Genomic DNA, 16,318 nt, shown 5'->3' with positions numbered 1-16,318 from the left:
TGGTCTCACTGTTTTGAGTCAAATTTGAAGGTTGGGGCTAACAGACACTTGGATGACACCACAGGAGCAGTGTGGAGGTATTTTCTGTTTTTTTCTGTTAATGATAATGAGTGCATTTTCATTTTCCCGGTAAACTGTCCCTTTAATGAATAAGAGACAAAATGAGTAGTTTCTAGTTTTTTGTGAATCTCATTTTTGTTTGGTGACATTCTGTATCTCTTTGTGATCATTTTGCATCCCTGTGGAGTCATCTAACATATCTTTGTGGTCATTTTGTAGCTCTTTACAGTCATTTTGTGTCTCTTTGTAGCCTTTTTGAGTTTCTGTGTAGTCATCTTATGTGTCTTGGTAGTCCTTTTGTATTTCTGTGTAGTCATTTTATACCTCTCTGTAATCATTTTATGTTTCTTTGTGGTCAGTTTGTGTCTCATTGTGTCTTTGTGGTTGTTCTGAGCCCATTAACTGTGCTCTTTGACTTTTAAACCAGAAATTAAATTAACAACAATTTCATACTGTGCTGGTTAGGCCTATTCATGAATCCATCCATGCAAATAAAGGATCAATATTTATTATTTTCCATCATTTGTTGAAAATATGAGTTGAGTTGAGAAATATGCTTGTTAGATGTTCTGACACTTCAATATAGACTTTAGACACACCCATCAGTAGGAGAACAGAGTAAAATTTTACTGCATTTGAAAGTTAATCATGCAATTTTACCTTGAAAAATCAATTTATGAGTGAGAGTTTAAACTATCATAAGGAAATAACTCTTAATCACTTTTTATAATTTTAGAGGTTTATCCCCACATTTTAAAATCTTCTTTTAATGAATGAATGAATTTGCTTTTTTAAAATAAACTGAGCCGGAATGAGGAACATGATAGTCATACACATTACTAAATGGAATGACAAAACAAAAAAATTAAAAGCCTATTAAATTTAATCATGCAATTCCATTTGAAGAGTCAATTATGAATTTCTAGTCCAAACCAAATGAGAAAATATTTTTTCATCAGTGCGTCACTTATAGCCAAAGTGAATCAGATTATATCTGCATGCAAACAATGCATTAGTTCATTGATTGATGACAAATTAAAAAGACCTTCATTTATACCAGTGTTACACACATTCCCTATTTGCATCCAAACATGAATTCAAGCTGACTACAGTTTCAATTCGCTGTGGAAAACCAAATCACAATAATTCTTTCCACGTTTTAAACCTACAGGAGGTGAGTGTGAGAGTGTGTGAGTCCCGAAAAATAGAATTTGTGTAGAATTTCATTTTGTCAATTAATATGATTTTAATCACTAGAGGGCATTGTTTAGCTGCAAACAATCAAATGATAAGACTATGAACTTGTGGTACTTGAGGAAACAGCAGAGGCTTACACACACACAGGATGCTTTGTTACTCTGTTACGCAATAAATACAATTTTTTTCTGTATGGAAAAGATCTGCGAACAGTATCTGCACCTTCCACACCTTCTGATATTCATCAAAAGGAAAAAAACATAGTTTGTTTTTCATACGTTTTAGAATCATTGCAGTACAGAGTAATGGCATGAATCATTTTTATTGCTTGTAAAAAAAAAATGATAAAAATGAAGATATTGTGTGTTTTTCTGTATATGAGAAAATATTCAGTATACAGGGAAATCGCTATCATCCTAATTCTGAATTCTTCCCAAATGCTATGAAATATTTTTTCTATGTGGATATTATAACCTTTTTATAGATTTTGAGTCTTTAAAATGTGATAGTTTTCATGTAAGCAGGAAACATGGTGACGGAAAGGAGCAATCTGTGGGTGTTGAGGTAATATTTTGCTTGTCTTAAGGTCAACAGGAAGCCCTGAATGTTATAAGTGAAGGTAGTTCCTGGATAAATATTCTCTCAGAGGTAGTGAGTATTTTGAAATCTGTACAATATAGCTCTTTTTGTGGGACCTATATTCATTATTTTACAGCAGTCAGAATTATAATACTGTCAATGCTGTGTGGATTATATTCTGGGTGTTTTCTTCTGTCTTTCTCAGAAAACCATGATTCCCATTTGTAAACATTGATGTAACCTTGTGTGCAACACATTGTCTGTGTTTAATCAGTTTTTTCACATAATAGTTTTAGTTTTGATGCAATATTGTTACAAAATCCTCTTTTATAAAGAGTTGCAAGGACAGAACACCACCAGCTGTGAACACAGAGAATAGTACATGCTATTGTCATCGTTCTGTTAAAACTCCACAGTGATGTTGTGCCTTTGTAACTGTGCTGCCTACAGTATCAGTTATTTGAGCTTGTAAGACTGACTTATATTCTTATATTGTTACTCACATCAGACAGAGCAGAGATCCCAATGCACCCTGCACCAGTAGCATCACCTGGTGGTTAAAGACCACAAATGCACTCACACATTCAGTGTTGGCATGTAGGAGGCAGCGTATCCATATCAATGAGATTGACTCCTTCTTGCAGCTGTAGCCTTGAAACCCTGGCTTGTGTGTGTGTGTCTCTGTGTGTGTGTATTATCGAGCTGCCATATCCCTCCTCCTGTAATAAGCAGTATGAGCAGCTGCATAGTCTCCCCTCTCACAACCACCCACCCTGGCACACAGAGCAGAGGTTGGTAGGGTCACTTTGTCCTTGAAAGCTTTGGATGCTCCGAAGGACAGAATTTAGATAAAGACAGCTCAATTCAGTGTGTGTGTGTGTGTGTGTGTGTGTGTGTGTGTGTGTGTGTGTGTGTGTGTTATCTTTTATTCCTGCTCGTCATACACTGACACAGCACGAAATCTACTCATGCAGAGAATGTGCAATAGAAAACTTTATAAAATTATACAAAAAAGACACAAACACATATATAAAAAGGTGAGGTCATTTACAAGCAATGAACAAAATGACATCACAACAATGACACGTATAGAGAAACTGAGGGGTTAAAGGGGAGGTGTGTGGGCTGCAGGAGATGGAATGTACGAGGAGATTATTAATCAGTACAGGCCCCTGCGGTGTGCCTCTTAATGAATATCATTCAATTATAATGCTTGATGTTAAATGAATGTTGATTTCTTGATGAGCATACACTGACGTCCCAAGCTACAACATCTTTGTTTAACAGTTTCCAAGTGCTCTAGCATGTTTCAATAACCTTGGGACACTAGATGGACAGTGTTGGTTACATAAGACCTTACACGAGAGCAAAGTCAGTTTAGGTCTTTCTGCTTTTTACCTGTAATCTAAATGATTCTGATGCAGCAGATTCCACCCACATCTAGGACAGTAACTTGACCTAGATTTAGATCAAAGTACACCGATGTTTTTGTCTGTGCTAGGATTGCCATTGTGCCCATGTGTTATGGAGCCAATATTATATTTGTGTTTGGAGAGTTGTGTAACTGTGTGTGTCTATAATCAAATTGGTGAAGACTCTGCAAATGTGTGCTGAGATTTGTGAGTGCATACGGGAATCTGTTAATGTGTAATGAGAACTGTACATGTGTAGATAAATCTGTAAATGCGTATATAGATATTAATGGATGAAAATGTGTTTTGCCCCAAGAGCTGTAAATACAGAAAAGTGATCAGTTATAACTCAAGCTTGCAATTGGCCGTCATTTTAAACAGGATTTTACATTTCAGCCATGGAAGATCTGCAAATGTGTGTGGGTACAAACAAACTTCTACTACAGATTTGCAGGCATTTGCAGATTTGTCTACATATGTACAAAAATCAATACGCTTGAAAATCTCATTACACATTCACAATTTTCAATGTTTACAAACCTGCTTTTGCACACACATTCTTAAAAGCACATTAGCAGATCCCTGTAGGCATTCACAAAACCATCCATCTATGCCGCTAAAGCTTTGAGGGTTGTAGGGGGAGCTGGAGCCAATCCCAGCTGACATTGGGCGAGACGCAGTACATCCTGGACAGGTTGCCAGTGTATCACAGGGCCCTCATATAGCACCAACATACAGAGACATAACAACTATTCATTTTCACATCTATGGCCAATTTAGAGTGTCCAATCAACCTAGTTCCCAATCTGAATGTCTTTGGATTGTGAGAGACCTATGGAGAGGTCACTGACAGGACGAACTCTCTGTCCGGTAAATCTGCGCCCGGGTCTTAAACAGGCCGAAGTGAGCTGCTAGGAGAAAGAAATCCCGCCTGAAGGTGCGGTTGTAGAAGGCGTACAGGAAGGGGTTGGAGCATGAGTTGATCGGGTAGAAGAGGACCAGCAGGATCTTGGACTCTGAGACCGTGATGAGCGGGCGCTTCAGTGCAGCTGAGATGGCGAAAAAGGAGATGGGGGCCATGCAGATGAAGTCGGTGAAGATGAGCACGGCCATGCGTTGTGCCACACGGGTGTCGGCGTGGGCCGGCATGGACGAGGGGTTGCGGACGGTCAGGTAAATGCTCATGTAACAGCCACATACGCAGAAGAAGGCTAGGATGTTGAGGAGGAGGAGGGACACGACATAGACCTGAGACACCGGTGACTTCACGTCCATGGGGAGACAGATACTCACCTGCACCATAAACACATAAAGTGTTCAGGGCTTCATTTATTCATCATAACCTGAGTTAAAAACCTCACAGAAGGGTTATAAGACGTGTGTGTGAGTGGGTTCATATTCGGATGGACTTATAAACTAAGACATTAGCTAAACTGGATGAACATAGTATTAAGGTAAATTGTTTGCATTCATTCAGTTAGTCTAGTTCTTTACAGTACAGTTTTGTTATTCACCCATTTGGACAAACTCATACAGTAATTTACAAGTTGGACACTGGCATGTAGTATTAGAGGCAGCAAACAACATACTATATGTAATTGTGCTAAAAGCAATAGCTCAAAAAGTAATAAAAAGTCAAATTTAAGGAACCTAATTTTAGAAATGCTTTGCATTTGCTGATTTTTATCATATGTGAGAATCTATTGCTTTTCCTTATCTTTCTTTTGATTATCATTTAACAATGTCACGTTGGGCTCTACATAGTTGTGAGAGCCATTTCCCCCTTTTTATGGTGTTTTATGGTCCATGCAATTAATTGATCAATTAGTTGCTAATGCAGATAACCATTAATTGCAGTGCTACAACATATCTGTTCATCATAATCTCAGACACACTACATTTGTTGTTTTGCATTATTTCGTTTTTAAAAAAAATATGTTCAGGCATGCAAAGCATATTCTAACTCATTTTGTGGAGAATGAGTTTATGCACCATTTTGCTTCCCTAAAATGAACACACATTGAATTGGTGTTTCAAACTGGACAGCACAGAGGAGTTGAATGGAAAATGTGGGATCTGTACACCAACCTCGCTGTAGCTGCTGACCCCAACTGTGGGCAGCAAGGCGGCCAGAGAGGAGAAGATCCAACCTGCTGTCATGACGATGCATGCGTGTCTCAGGCGGATTTTGCGGTCCAGCCGCAGAGCGTATGTGATGGTGTGCCAGCGCTCCAGGGTGATCGCTGTTAACGTGAACACTGACAACTCACTGGCGAACACCTGCGAAGCACACATGCACTGTTTTTATATTCAAACCTGCGCGTTGATGAGTGTTGAAGACGCGAAGGACTCAAGATGACTGTACCCACCGTGATGAAACCTGTGGCCCTGCAGCCCAGGCCCATCTGCCAGTCTATGGCGTGGTTGTAATACTCGCCGCGTGTGAGCATGTCGACAGTCGCTATGACAGCCAGGTAGACGCCCATGCAGAGGTCAGCGAAGGCCAAGTGGCACATGAGGAAACGAGGAACTGTCAGTTTGGAGAAGCTGCCTGAAAACACAGAGGGGGAAACAGAAAGGTGAGAAAAATAGCTTGATTAAGTAAACAGGCATTTAACAGCTTATTGTGGTATAAAGATGAAATGAAAGTAAATATGAGGAAGTTTCTCAAAATAGAGATACTTGAGAAAAGTACAACTACCTTAAATTTGAAATATATTTGTACGATACACCTCTGGAAGTAGGACCTCACATGTGACATGAGCAGGCAGATGAAGACAAAGGAATCACTGTTTAAAATATAATAAGCAAACTAGAAACTTAGAAATAATTTTTTCTATTAAATACCTATCAGCACAAGGAGGACGACTCCGTTCCCCAGCAGTGCCAGGACAGAAATGATCCAGATGAGGACCCGCAGGGGGATGGAGGACATGATGTCCTCACAGGGGTTAAACTCATTGGGCATCGGGCTGCAGGTTACGGATGTGGAGTTAGAGCAGTGGTCTCTGAAGAAATTAAAGTTGTCCTGAGCCTTAGGGAGTGAGCACAGGGGGTTCCACCTCGATCTAACACACAACAATACACAAAGTGCACACGTAAACAAAAGTATTGTCTTTCTTTGAGATTTCATGACTTCTCTGACACATGTTCTATGAGTCAAAAACTCAAGATTATGACCCTGTGGTTGATACTACAGCAATATTTGATGGTAATTCACCGATTATGGAGTGAGAATAAGACATAACAACACAAAGTAGGGTGCATTCCTCCCAAAAGCCCCCTTCTGAAACCACATCTGAATTCACAAGATATGGATTTTTATATGGATCTGTGACAAATTGCAAACACTATGATATCAGTCCCCTAAATATGCCAGATTTATTTAACCAAGAACCATGAATTATTCCCTGGGAAACTGGTGAAAAATACAAAAATACCCATAATGTTCAAGAAAGTGATAAAAACATTCCTTTCACCAAGTTTAAGTGAAATCAGTTTAGTAGTTTTGCATAATCCTGCAAACAGACCTTGATTTTGAACAAACAGTAATGAAAACATTACCTGAACATCGATGTAATACATAGAATATATTTCTGTTAGCCATTACAGTTGAAATGTATTAATTTGATTACAAATAACTTTGAAATATTTCCCAGGTCCAGAAAGTTCACCTGTTCCTGTGAATGTTCTGGAAGGCGCAGCAGTGTGATGGGTACGTCAGTCTGGCCTGGTGCAGTTTGGTGAAAAGCTGAGAGGGAAGTTTCTTCAAGCGTTTGGTGGACTCTGCGATCAGCCACTGCAGTCCTCCGGGGATTGAGTCCGGCAGGGAGCTGAGGGCAGTGTGACAGATGTCCCTGAAGGAACAAACTAAATATGAGTGCCTTTAAGATAAGATAAGATAAGATAAGATAAAATAAGATAAAATAAGATGCATATGAGTAAAGTGCAGTGGATTTACGAGGATTTATACTGTATTGTGCATTGTGTATCGCATATACATAAACAAGTATATAGACAGGTATGTTTACAATATGAGTATATAAAACGGTATATGCTTTATATATGTATAAATTGTATTTCACCACACTATACACACACACACATAGGTATGAGTTCACAATAGTATACAAGGTATGAATATAAAAATTGTATGTAACATTTGAGGATTTCACATATAATGTTTGTTGTTATTTTACTGTTTTTCACCTTCTTCAGTTTAAAGCTGACAAGAATGCTGATCAATGTTTGAGATTATAAAAATATGAATAATTCAGTTTTGAAAAAGTTTTATAGACATAAACATGTCTGTCACGACAACACATTTGTTTGGGTTTCTCAGCCTGTCTCCACATGATCTATAAATAAAGTTATGTTAATGCTAATAAAACATGCTCAGAGTATTCGCTGAAGAATACACAGACTCCAGAGGCTTTAAGATGTGATGCATGAATATTTATGCTGGCAAAATTCCAGTTTTGCTAAGAATAAAACCACGAAACCCAAATATCCTGACTCAAAATTCACAGAGAGAGCTACGGTTTGATTGCCAAGCGATTGCTGGGACGTGGTGTGAAAAACCTCCAACATATCCCAGCACTGACAGCTCAAAAGAAAAAAAATCTAATAGGGTTTTTTTCCCGGAAACTTCAATGGTAAAAAAAAAAAGTGTCATTTGGTTTGGAGGATAAACAGGTCTCTCTCTGGAATTAAAATTAACCTGCTCTGAGTTTATTTTTTCTTTGAACCAGTCATGTTTCTGTTCCACACACGTCATGCTGTTTCTTGTTCGTCTCCTACATCCTGACTTTAACAAGTGATGATGATGATGATGAGGGTGAATCATGCAGGCGTGAGTTACTGTTAGATGTCATGCTTACAGTACCACCAACCCACTGGAACCCACAAAGGCATTGGGATTGATGTGAGTAAGCTGCTGGTTGCCTCTCAGGGACCTGGGAGAGAAGACGCGAAGAACGAGAGAAATTAAACAAATGCGACAACTATTTGTCTATTTTTTCCTAAATCCTCTATTTGTAATTGTGTCTCTGCCTGTGACTCACAATCTGTGCATCTTTGTGCCGTTGAAGGCGTCACTTGCCACCTCCTTGATGCCATTTCTGGTGAGCCGTCTGTCAACAGAGAGAGAAGCCAAATTACAGTCATGTGGCTCCAACACAGAACATTTCCAACTGTAAAACTGAACTACGAAAGCTAATTTTAATGTGGGTGCTTCTTTTGTTCTCTGTGACTAAAGCTGTTTGAAATTCATTATGTGAGATTTATTTTCCTCTGAGAATTTAGAGAAGTTAAACTCACACGAACAGTGAAACTCACTGACACTAGTTAAATTGCGACAACAACGTTATACATCAACAAAACGATGGCAGAGCAGTGAGGCATGAGAAGAATACATAAGATTATACAATATGTATATAGTATACAATATAAATAATAAATAATATACATATACATGCATGTATGTACATATGCATGACAATATTTTTGATTGGTGCAATTTACATCTGCTTTTTAAAGTTGCAACTTCCGATTCGAAATGTGTTTTTATATTCTGTTGGGTATGAATGATATTTTATAAGATGATGACATGGTTCATATGTAAAATATAAATTTATTAAATTGCAAAAATCACATATAAACAAAATATTACCTCTCAAATAAACGGTAACTACAACTGTCAGAAAGGTTTCGTGGAGCAAAAAGTGCAACATTTAGAATGTAATGAAAAGTGAGAAAGACAAATAAAGGAAACATTTTCTTTGTGCAAATGTCCCTTGTTGTTGATTGACATTTGCTCTTGGCCAATCAGTTGCAATATTGGCAAATGTAACAGTAGCAGCTGTAGCTGTATTTGCACTTCCAATTGAGTGAAATGACAAAAATATGAAATATTTCAGCGGCCGCCATAATAAGAGCTGTTTGAATTCTCTTCAGGATCAGGAAAGGAGAGTCGGTGCTTCCTAACTTATCTCGGTTAGAATAGGAAACATCGGACCGTCTTTATGAAAGAGACGGAGAAAACCTTGTAGTTGTACCTGGACACACCCACCTAAATATATAAAGAACAGAAGCTGTTTTATTGTCACGACATGACTCAGAACTGAATCCTCACAGGATCGTCTGAGCTCCTGATTTCTCTGTCACTCTATCCAACAACAACCATACTGAACCAATATGTTCAGTTCAAAATATCAACATCATAACTAAAGACAAATATTAAAGTCATTTTAATTCCCAGATTATGGAATGTACACACAAAAAATATCTTTCTCCACTTATATAAGGTTTTCTCCACATCTGTTCCTCATATTATGATATTATTTCAATGTTTCAGTCCTGTTTGTTTCATTTTCATTTAAATCTGTTTAATTGTTATTTCCTGGGAGTAGGTAATGATTAAATGTTCCCTTTGTATGAAATGAAAACAACTTTTCTAAGGACGTGTCATCGTGGTTCTCTTTTCCTAACTGCTCACAGCTTCTCCTTCACATCTTTCCTTGACCCCGTGACGTATTCAATCGGGGTCAAGGAAAAGTGGTTAGGAAAGGAGGTTATTTCAACTTTCCTAACACAGCCTCAGTGCAATGTCAGCAGCATTTAGGTTTTATTTTTTCAAAAATATATCTCTCAATTTTATATTGTGTTTACAAAGGAGAATCAATTAAAAACAAAAGAGCAGGATTAGAATATAGGTGATGGATTTACTGAGCCTGGATCAAACTACGATTTGTCAGCAGCTTGAAATGGAGGATGTTATAAATAAAGAGTTGATCTCTGCAGTGGGAGAAGAGGAGGGGAGAAGACAGAGCTCAGTGAAGAGGGCACAGAGCATTTGAGGCAACATTCATCACTGTGATGCGCTTCTAAAAAGAAAAAAGACAAATGCCTCACATCTCCGTGATAGTTTGGGTGCAGAGGCCTCTGAAAGCATTGGCGGGGACTCTGGCTATGTGGCTGTTCTCCTGCAGGTCACTGAGCAGGAAAGACAAAAAAAAAAACACATTAGAAAGAGCAAAACAACAGATTTATGTGTGCTCTTCAGGTGCAAAATAATAGGAACGCTTGCGACACTCTCCCTCAAAATCACCTCCTATAAGAAGCTGGTAGATGTCATATGGGAGAGAGTTGGAAGATCATTTTTCTAGTAGGATGGAGAAGGAACAGATTGTTTAAATCCGTCCCACGTAGCAAATAGTTTTGGCCCAGATTTAGTCCACACTGTCATCTGGCCCACGTACCGTGTGTAATTATGGCACTTGGGCGTTCTGCTCCTGTTTGCATGATCTGGGCCACAAGTGAGCCGAAGCAATATCCACATTTGTTTTTGGATACTTGGGCCACATTTTCTATTTTACAAGTGGGCCACTTTAGGCTCACGTTCATTTTGTCAGGGCCACAAGAAGGCCAGAGGCACCACATCATTGTCTGAAGTGGCCCTCATCTGTATGCGGTCTGGGCCTGAGACTCAGTGTGCAGAAAGGTCTTAACTACAGTTCTGTATTCCTCATGTTTCCTTCTGTGTGCATAAAATAGCCTGTGCTGTCAGGTGCATGTGGGACATGTGGTGTGTGTGTGTGTGTCTGTGTGTGTGTTTGTGAGCCTGCATGCATCTGCACTTCATTTCTAAATTGCGTTGAGACTTACAACAGAAAGTCAGGGGCGGCCGAGTGGATCTTGGTGAAGTCTGGAAAAAAGGCGAGCCCGGTGTTGGAGATGGTCCTGTGATGTGCAGATTAAAATGTTACTACACTTGCACAGTGACCTCAAAACAACAGAAGGTCTGTGAAACCAGACGATGTAGCATTCATTGTAATAACTTAGATTTTTTTTAAAGATTCAACTCGTGAAAAAGTTTCCATGATGCCAGAGAGATTAATTTAAAAGCGGCCTGTTCCAAACAGATGTCTGGCAAAAACATCTGACAGGTTCAGCCTCGTTCAGCCTCAATGTGAGAACAAGCAACGATTTTAAGTCATTAAAAAGCCTGAAAGCTTTTTTTCCCGCTGCCTATTGGGAGCTTTTGTTTTTGTCTCTCTGTTAATTAGTCAGAAGGATTTCACAAAAACTACAGAATGGATTTCCACAAAACTTGGTGGAAGGTATGGGTCAGGGAAGAACCCATGTTTTCACCCTTTCTTTTACAGTGTTTTTCAACATTTTTGTTGAATTCCAAAAAATCATATTTCACTGACTGATATTAATGAGTTTGTGCAATTTGGTTGGTTCAGCATTATCCATTCACATGAGATGACCAATTTATTTTTTTGTCATTTTTATCCAGCCCTAGCTTTATTTCAATTCTTATATTGAACCTCCATGATACATGAACTTTTAACATTTTTTAAAGACATTTACATAAAATCATAAAACCAGGTTCACATAAAGTTATTAAAGTAGATACAAATGCTGTGCTTCTGTGTAGAGGTAATTTAAGAAATGCTCTTTTTTCACTCTACGCTCTATTTATGTGGCCCAGTTCTTACAAATCAGGACAAACAAAAAAGTAATCACTGAGAGAGTTCACCTTTAGACACGACGAGTCCCTAATAAACAGCTGCTTTGACGTGTTTTTAAAAGATATAAACAATACAATTTAATATATTTTAGAAATAAATACATTCAAATCTGTGTCTTTTACTCATAAGTATCCCTGATTTTTTTTCCAAAGGAACCAAACTCATTAAAAAATCATGTGTCTGGTCGTGTGGGAGCTCATCAGAATTAGACCTGTCACCCTTGACCCATTTTGGGCTCATGATCTGTTTGTAAAATGCACGTTCCCGGTGAGTCCTCACAGATACTGTAGTTTCATGATGTCCCTGAATGCGTCTGGGTGGATGGACGTCAGGTGTTTTGACTTTGTTATGGTTCTGAAAGAAACAGACACGTGCGCTCATCAGTGATATAAATGACAGGACTTACAGTTACAGACGGGGGACACTTACATCTCAGTGAGTTCTGGGAGGTTGTAAAAAGCAAAAGCTCCAATACTCTCCAGAGCAATGTTTCCAGAGATGAAGCTGCAGGGAAACACAACAATATGACATATATCTAAAAAAATAAAATAAAATCCATCCATTAAATTTCATTCAAACTTATTCTTTGATTTATTTTGTCTGCACCGCCCTGACGAGCCTACAATCCTCGACTGTTTGGGTGATCAGCTTTCTCACAGTTTGCAGCTCTCCTTGTTCCAACAGCAGAGACTAAACACGCGAGCACGTTGGATAAAATACGTCATGTCCAATGTTTTGTTTTGTTTTTCCAAAAACTATATGCTCACATATCAGAGAGTCGGGGGAGGTTGGCGAAAGCAAACGTGCCGATGCTCTCCAGCTTTTCGTTCTCCAATATGGTTCTGAGGTGGAGAGAAGAGGAGAGAAGAGGAAAAGAAAATGATATAAACTATTATACAGAGGAAGTTTCTTAGTTTCATTTAAGCTTTCATCAAAAACTCCAAATCAGGGACAATGGATTTCATTTCATTCATTCATCATTTGTGCGTATTTAGAATAAGCAACATTTTGTGCTCAGAAAAGTATGCATGGACTGCATTGTTATTTTGTAGATAAATTATCATTTATAATTCATCTACATGTTTATTATTATCTCAAAAACAAAACAAATATAATTTATATATAATTATATATCTTGGTTCATTCAGTTTAAATTTATAAGATCAAATATTCATAGAGAGATTTGCTGGTGAGACTCGATCATAGTCTCAGCTCAACCTCTTTACGTTTCCTCTGTCTGGATAATCCATATCTTGATTGTTTTGACCTCGGTTTAATATTTTCCAGATCAAAGTGACACACACACGCAGGCATACACACACTCACACACTCACACACACACACACACACACACACTTACAGTTTCTTGAGGAGCTGCAGGCTGGTGACAGCACCCTGGGGTAACACTGTGATCAACGTCTGCTTAACTTCCCTGTTGAAGCAGAAACAGACGCCCACATCAGCACTGACACAATCACTGCAAAGAAATAACATTATTACAGTGGCCAGTGTTTGTGAGTGTCAGGGATGTGGGTCACTATCTCAATCCTGTATTTTCAGAGATTTATGGAGAAGGTCAACAGTTCCATGACTTTCTTTTCATGTGAGAAGCATGAACAGAAAGTCTGTATGCAAACTCCAAAGCTTCCTTTGCAACTGGTTGCTTTGGATCAGATTTAAAACATCCCTCATTGCTGCGTGCTTGAAAATATCCCCACTGTTCCTGAGCCTTGACCTTGGAGCGGAACAGAACAGATGGGAACACACACGTCGCCTCCTGGAAGTTCACAGTCGGTCTTTTGGGAATCGTCGCTACTTTTTGCCACAAAGCGTGTCCTCCTCTTTGTGTGGGTGTGTATCTGCTGTGTCTGTTTGTGTGTGTCTGATTATGCATATCTGCACTCTGTTCTTGTATATGTCTATAGGTGCGTGTTTGTGCAGGAGCTTCGGGCAATCCTCATCTTTAACGCTGTCTCACCCCCTCCCCAACGTGGCCTTGAGATTTGTTCAAAATGTTTCAACGGCCAAAAGAACAGGGCAGTGTTTACGCTGGGCGGCGGTCACCCTCGCTTGCCTCGCTTTGGCTCAGTGTCCCTGTATCACTATGTCACAAACACCCTAAAACACATGCACCACCTCAGGTCAACATCTTTGGAGATTAACGCTGCGCTATGTAGCTCCTCAAAGAAGAAATGAAACTGTATTCCTCTGAAAGGTTCAGAGGAAATGCAGAGTGAGGGGAGCTGTTTCCCTGTGGGAATAAGTTAGCTAAAGGCTGGTGGCAGCTTCATATTTACGATACAGACACCAGTCGCATCACTCTTTTAAATTAAAGGCCACTAAAGAAAGCACAAGGCCCACACCACATTTAAATTCACATAGACATCAGTCCCCTAAACGTATCAAGATCCATGAGAAATCAACACAACTGATGAAAGATGCCGCAATGATCTTGCAATGTTAAAGATAGTAAAAAAAAATTCCTGGATTCACCCACTAATCCAGATCCACACCAATATTCAATAGCTTTTGTTTTATCCTGCTAACTAACATCAAACAAACACAGATCCCCTCCCTGTTGGAGGGGATTTATTTTATAACTGCTGCTTATGGACGATGGTGCAGGCTTCAGTGTTTCGTTCTTTCAAAAACCTGGAGTAACTTCCTTGACCTCTAGGAGCGCTATGGAGCAATGTTTTTAAGAGACAGTCCTGATTGCACGATGATGCAATCCACAGCCCAGTTTGGCGATATTCTGTCGATCAACAGTTGGTAGCAGTAACACGCTAAGTAGGAATGTGCTCACACAGAAGAAGACAACAAGCTACCGGATAAATGTTGCATACATCCCATGAATAAATAAAAGTTTCTTAAATCCAGCATTGGCAGGTTCAGTGTGAAACTCAGCTAGAGGACGATGAGCACAAGGATTAGAGAAGAAAGACCAAATGACTATTCAACGTCACCAGAATGGATTTTAAATGCTGTATCCTGAATCTGTCTTGGTGTAGTTGTAGATACTCAACACAGCTTGTTTCAAAAGATGCTACTATGTTGCATTATGGGAAATGTAGGATCCATATTTTTTTTACATACAAGCACCTTAAGGCCTCTGTTGCTTCACTTTCAGCCATTCTACATTTGTCTCAAAACTTTATGAAAGTACTAACTAAATATTAAAATACAATAATTAAAATAGGAAATAAAAGGTCACAAATATGTGCGTTGATGTTATTGTCACTGTGAAAAGCAATAAGAAGAGAGTGAGGGGACAGTTGCCATCATGTTCACAGCATGTTTCAGGCCAAGTTAGTCAATGAGTCCAGGGATTCGTACACGTGGGAAGCGAGAGTAGGCTAGAGGAAGAATTGGCCAGAATGTGGTGTTGTCAGAAAGAATGGCACCAAACGCTCCATAAAAGCTCATGTAGTTGTTTCTTAGAGCAGATGCCAAACAGGAGGAATTAATAAAAAGCTCATCTGAAATGGCTGCATCAGCTCACGTGTACTCACAGACATCGGGTGTTGCTGGAGATGTTGGACGGAATCTCTGTGACCCCGAGTCTCAGCCGCTCGCAGAGGCGCACGGTTCGTATGGTCAAGCTGGTCTCAGCCGCTGATGTGTTGTTCACCACAATCATCATCAACACTGTCACATTTATCATCATCATCATCATCATCATCATCTTCGCAGTCCAGGTAGTTTATATTAGTTGTATCTTCTTTTTTCCCCGATCTCCTCGTTTTCCTCCTCACTTTGTTTTATTCTCTGTTTTCTTTTCCCACCTGGTGTTTACAGGCAGGCAGGCCTTCCATCAAAGCCCACGCTCCACATGTGATCCGAGCGTTCGTCCGTCTATCCACTCTGGGTTCACTGCCAGGTCGACGGGAGAAGAAGTGTGAGGTGCTTTCTACCATGCAGTGGTGAACGGTGGGGGCGTGTGAAAAGCTTGTGTGTGTATGAGGATGTAGGAGGTCTCTGCTGGGCTCTGTGTGTGTGTGTGTGTGTGTGTGTGTGTGTGTGTTTCGGATATTACAAATTACACGCTCTAGTCTGTCCAAAAATCTGTTTTCACTTATTATGTCTTTCATTTTAAATTAAATCACTAATGCAAATACGCTCTCAGTCGATGAAAATAGAAAAGCTTAAGGAAAGGAAAACACAACATTTGGAGTGGTGTCTGAAAGTTTTTTGAACTCTATATTATTTTAACCTTTTTACCATTGTTTCCCACAACCACTTACCGAGCAATATGTACCATCATGCATTGCGCTCACGGCTGTTAGACTAGTTCAGCGAGGGCAGCAGGAACATCCCGACCTGTGGTGCACATGTAAAGAGAAGCAGAGCATCACAGCACAAAATGTGGGAACAAGTTTGTTTTTACATTTAAAGATGTAAAGTCCAAGTTTTCACTGAATCAACAAACAAGGAACTGGTAGGAGCCAAAGAAAAGTTTTTAAGTTATAATTTACCTTCAATTCACATTTTCATCACATATTTATCAATTCAATTTTGTTTGAATTAAGTTTT

At 39.3% G+C, this 16,318-nt stretch overlaps 1 protein-coding gene across 1 annotated transcript; it reads right to left on the bottom strand.

The window, feature by feature from the left end:
• Positions 1-2,811: 2,811 nt before the first annotated feature.
• fshr (follicle stimulating hormone receptor) lies at positions 2,812-15,695 on the bottom strand. The gene is made up of 14 exons (XM_020083600.2): positions 15,298-15,695; positions 13,146-13,217; positions 12,553-12,627; positions 12,215-12,289; positions 12,065-12,139; positions 10,914-10,988; positions 10,161-10,241; positions 8,312-8,380; positions 8,129-8,203; positions 6,923-7,105; positions 6,096-6,316; positions 5,618-5,799; positions 5,337-5,528; positions 2,812-4,541 (listed from the first exon to the last, which is right to left on the bottom strand). Exons 1-14 carry the CDS (start codon positions 15,468-15,470, stop codon positions 4,092-4,094), a joined length of 1,998 nt encoding a protein of 665 aa, XP_019939159.1. The 5' UTR covers positions 15,471-15,695; the 3' UTR covers positions 2,812-4,091.
• Between the last annotated feature and the right edge of the window lie 623 nt (positions 15,696-16,318).

Source organism: Paralichthys olivaceus, chromosome 21 (assembly GCF_024713975.1).
Source record: "Paralichthys olivaceus isolate ysfri-2021 chromosome 21, ASM2471397v2, whole genome shotgun sequence".
NCBI lineage: Eukaryota > Metazoa > Chordata > Actinopteri > Pleuronectiformes > Paralichthyidae > Paralichthys > Paralichthys olivaceus.
The sequence above is the reverse complement of the archived record's forward strand: the minus strand, read 5'-3'. Positions and strand labels throughout refer to the sequence as shown.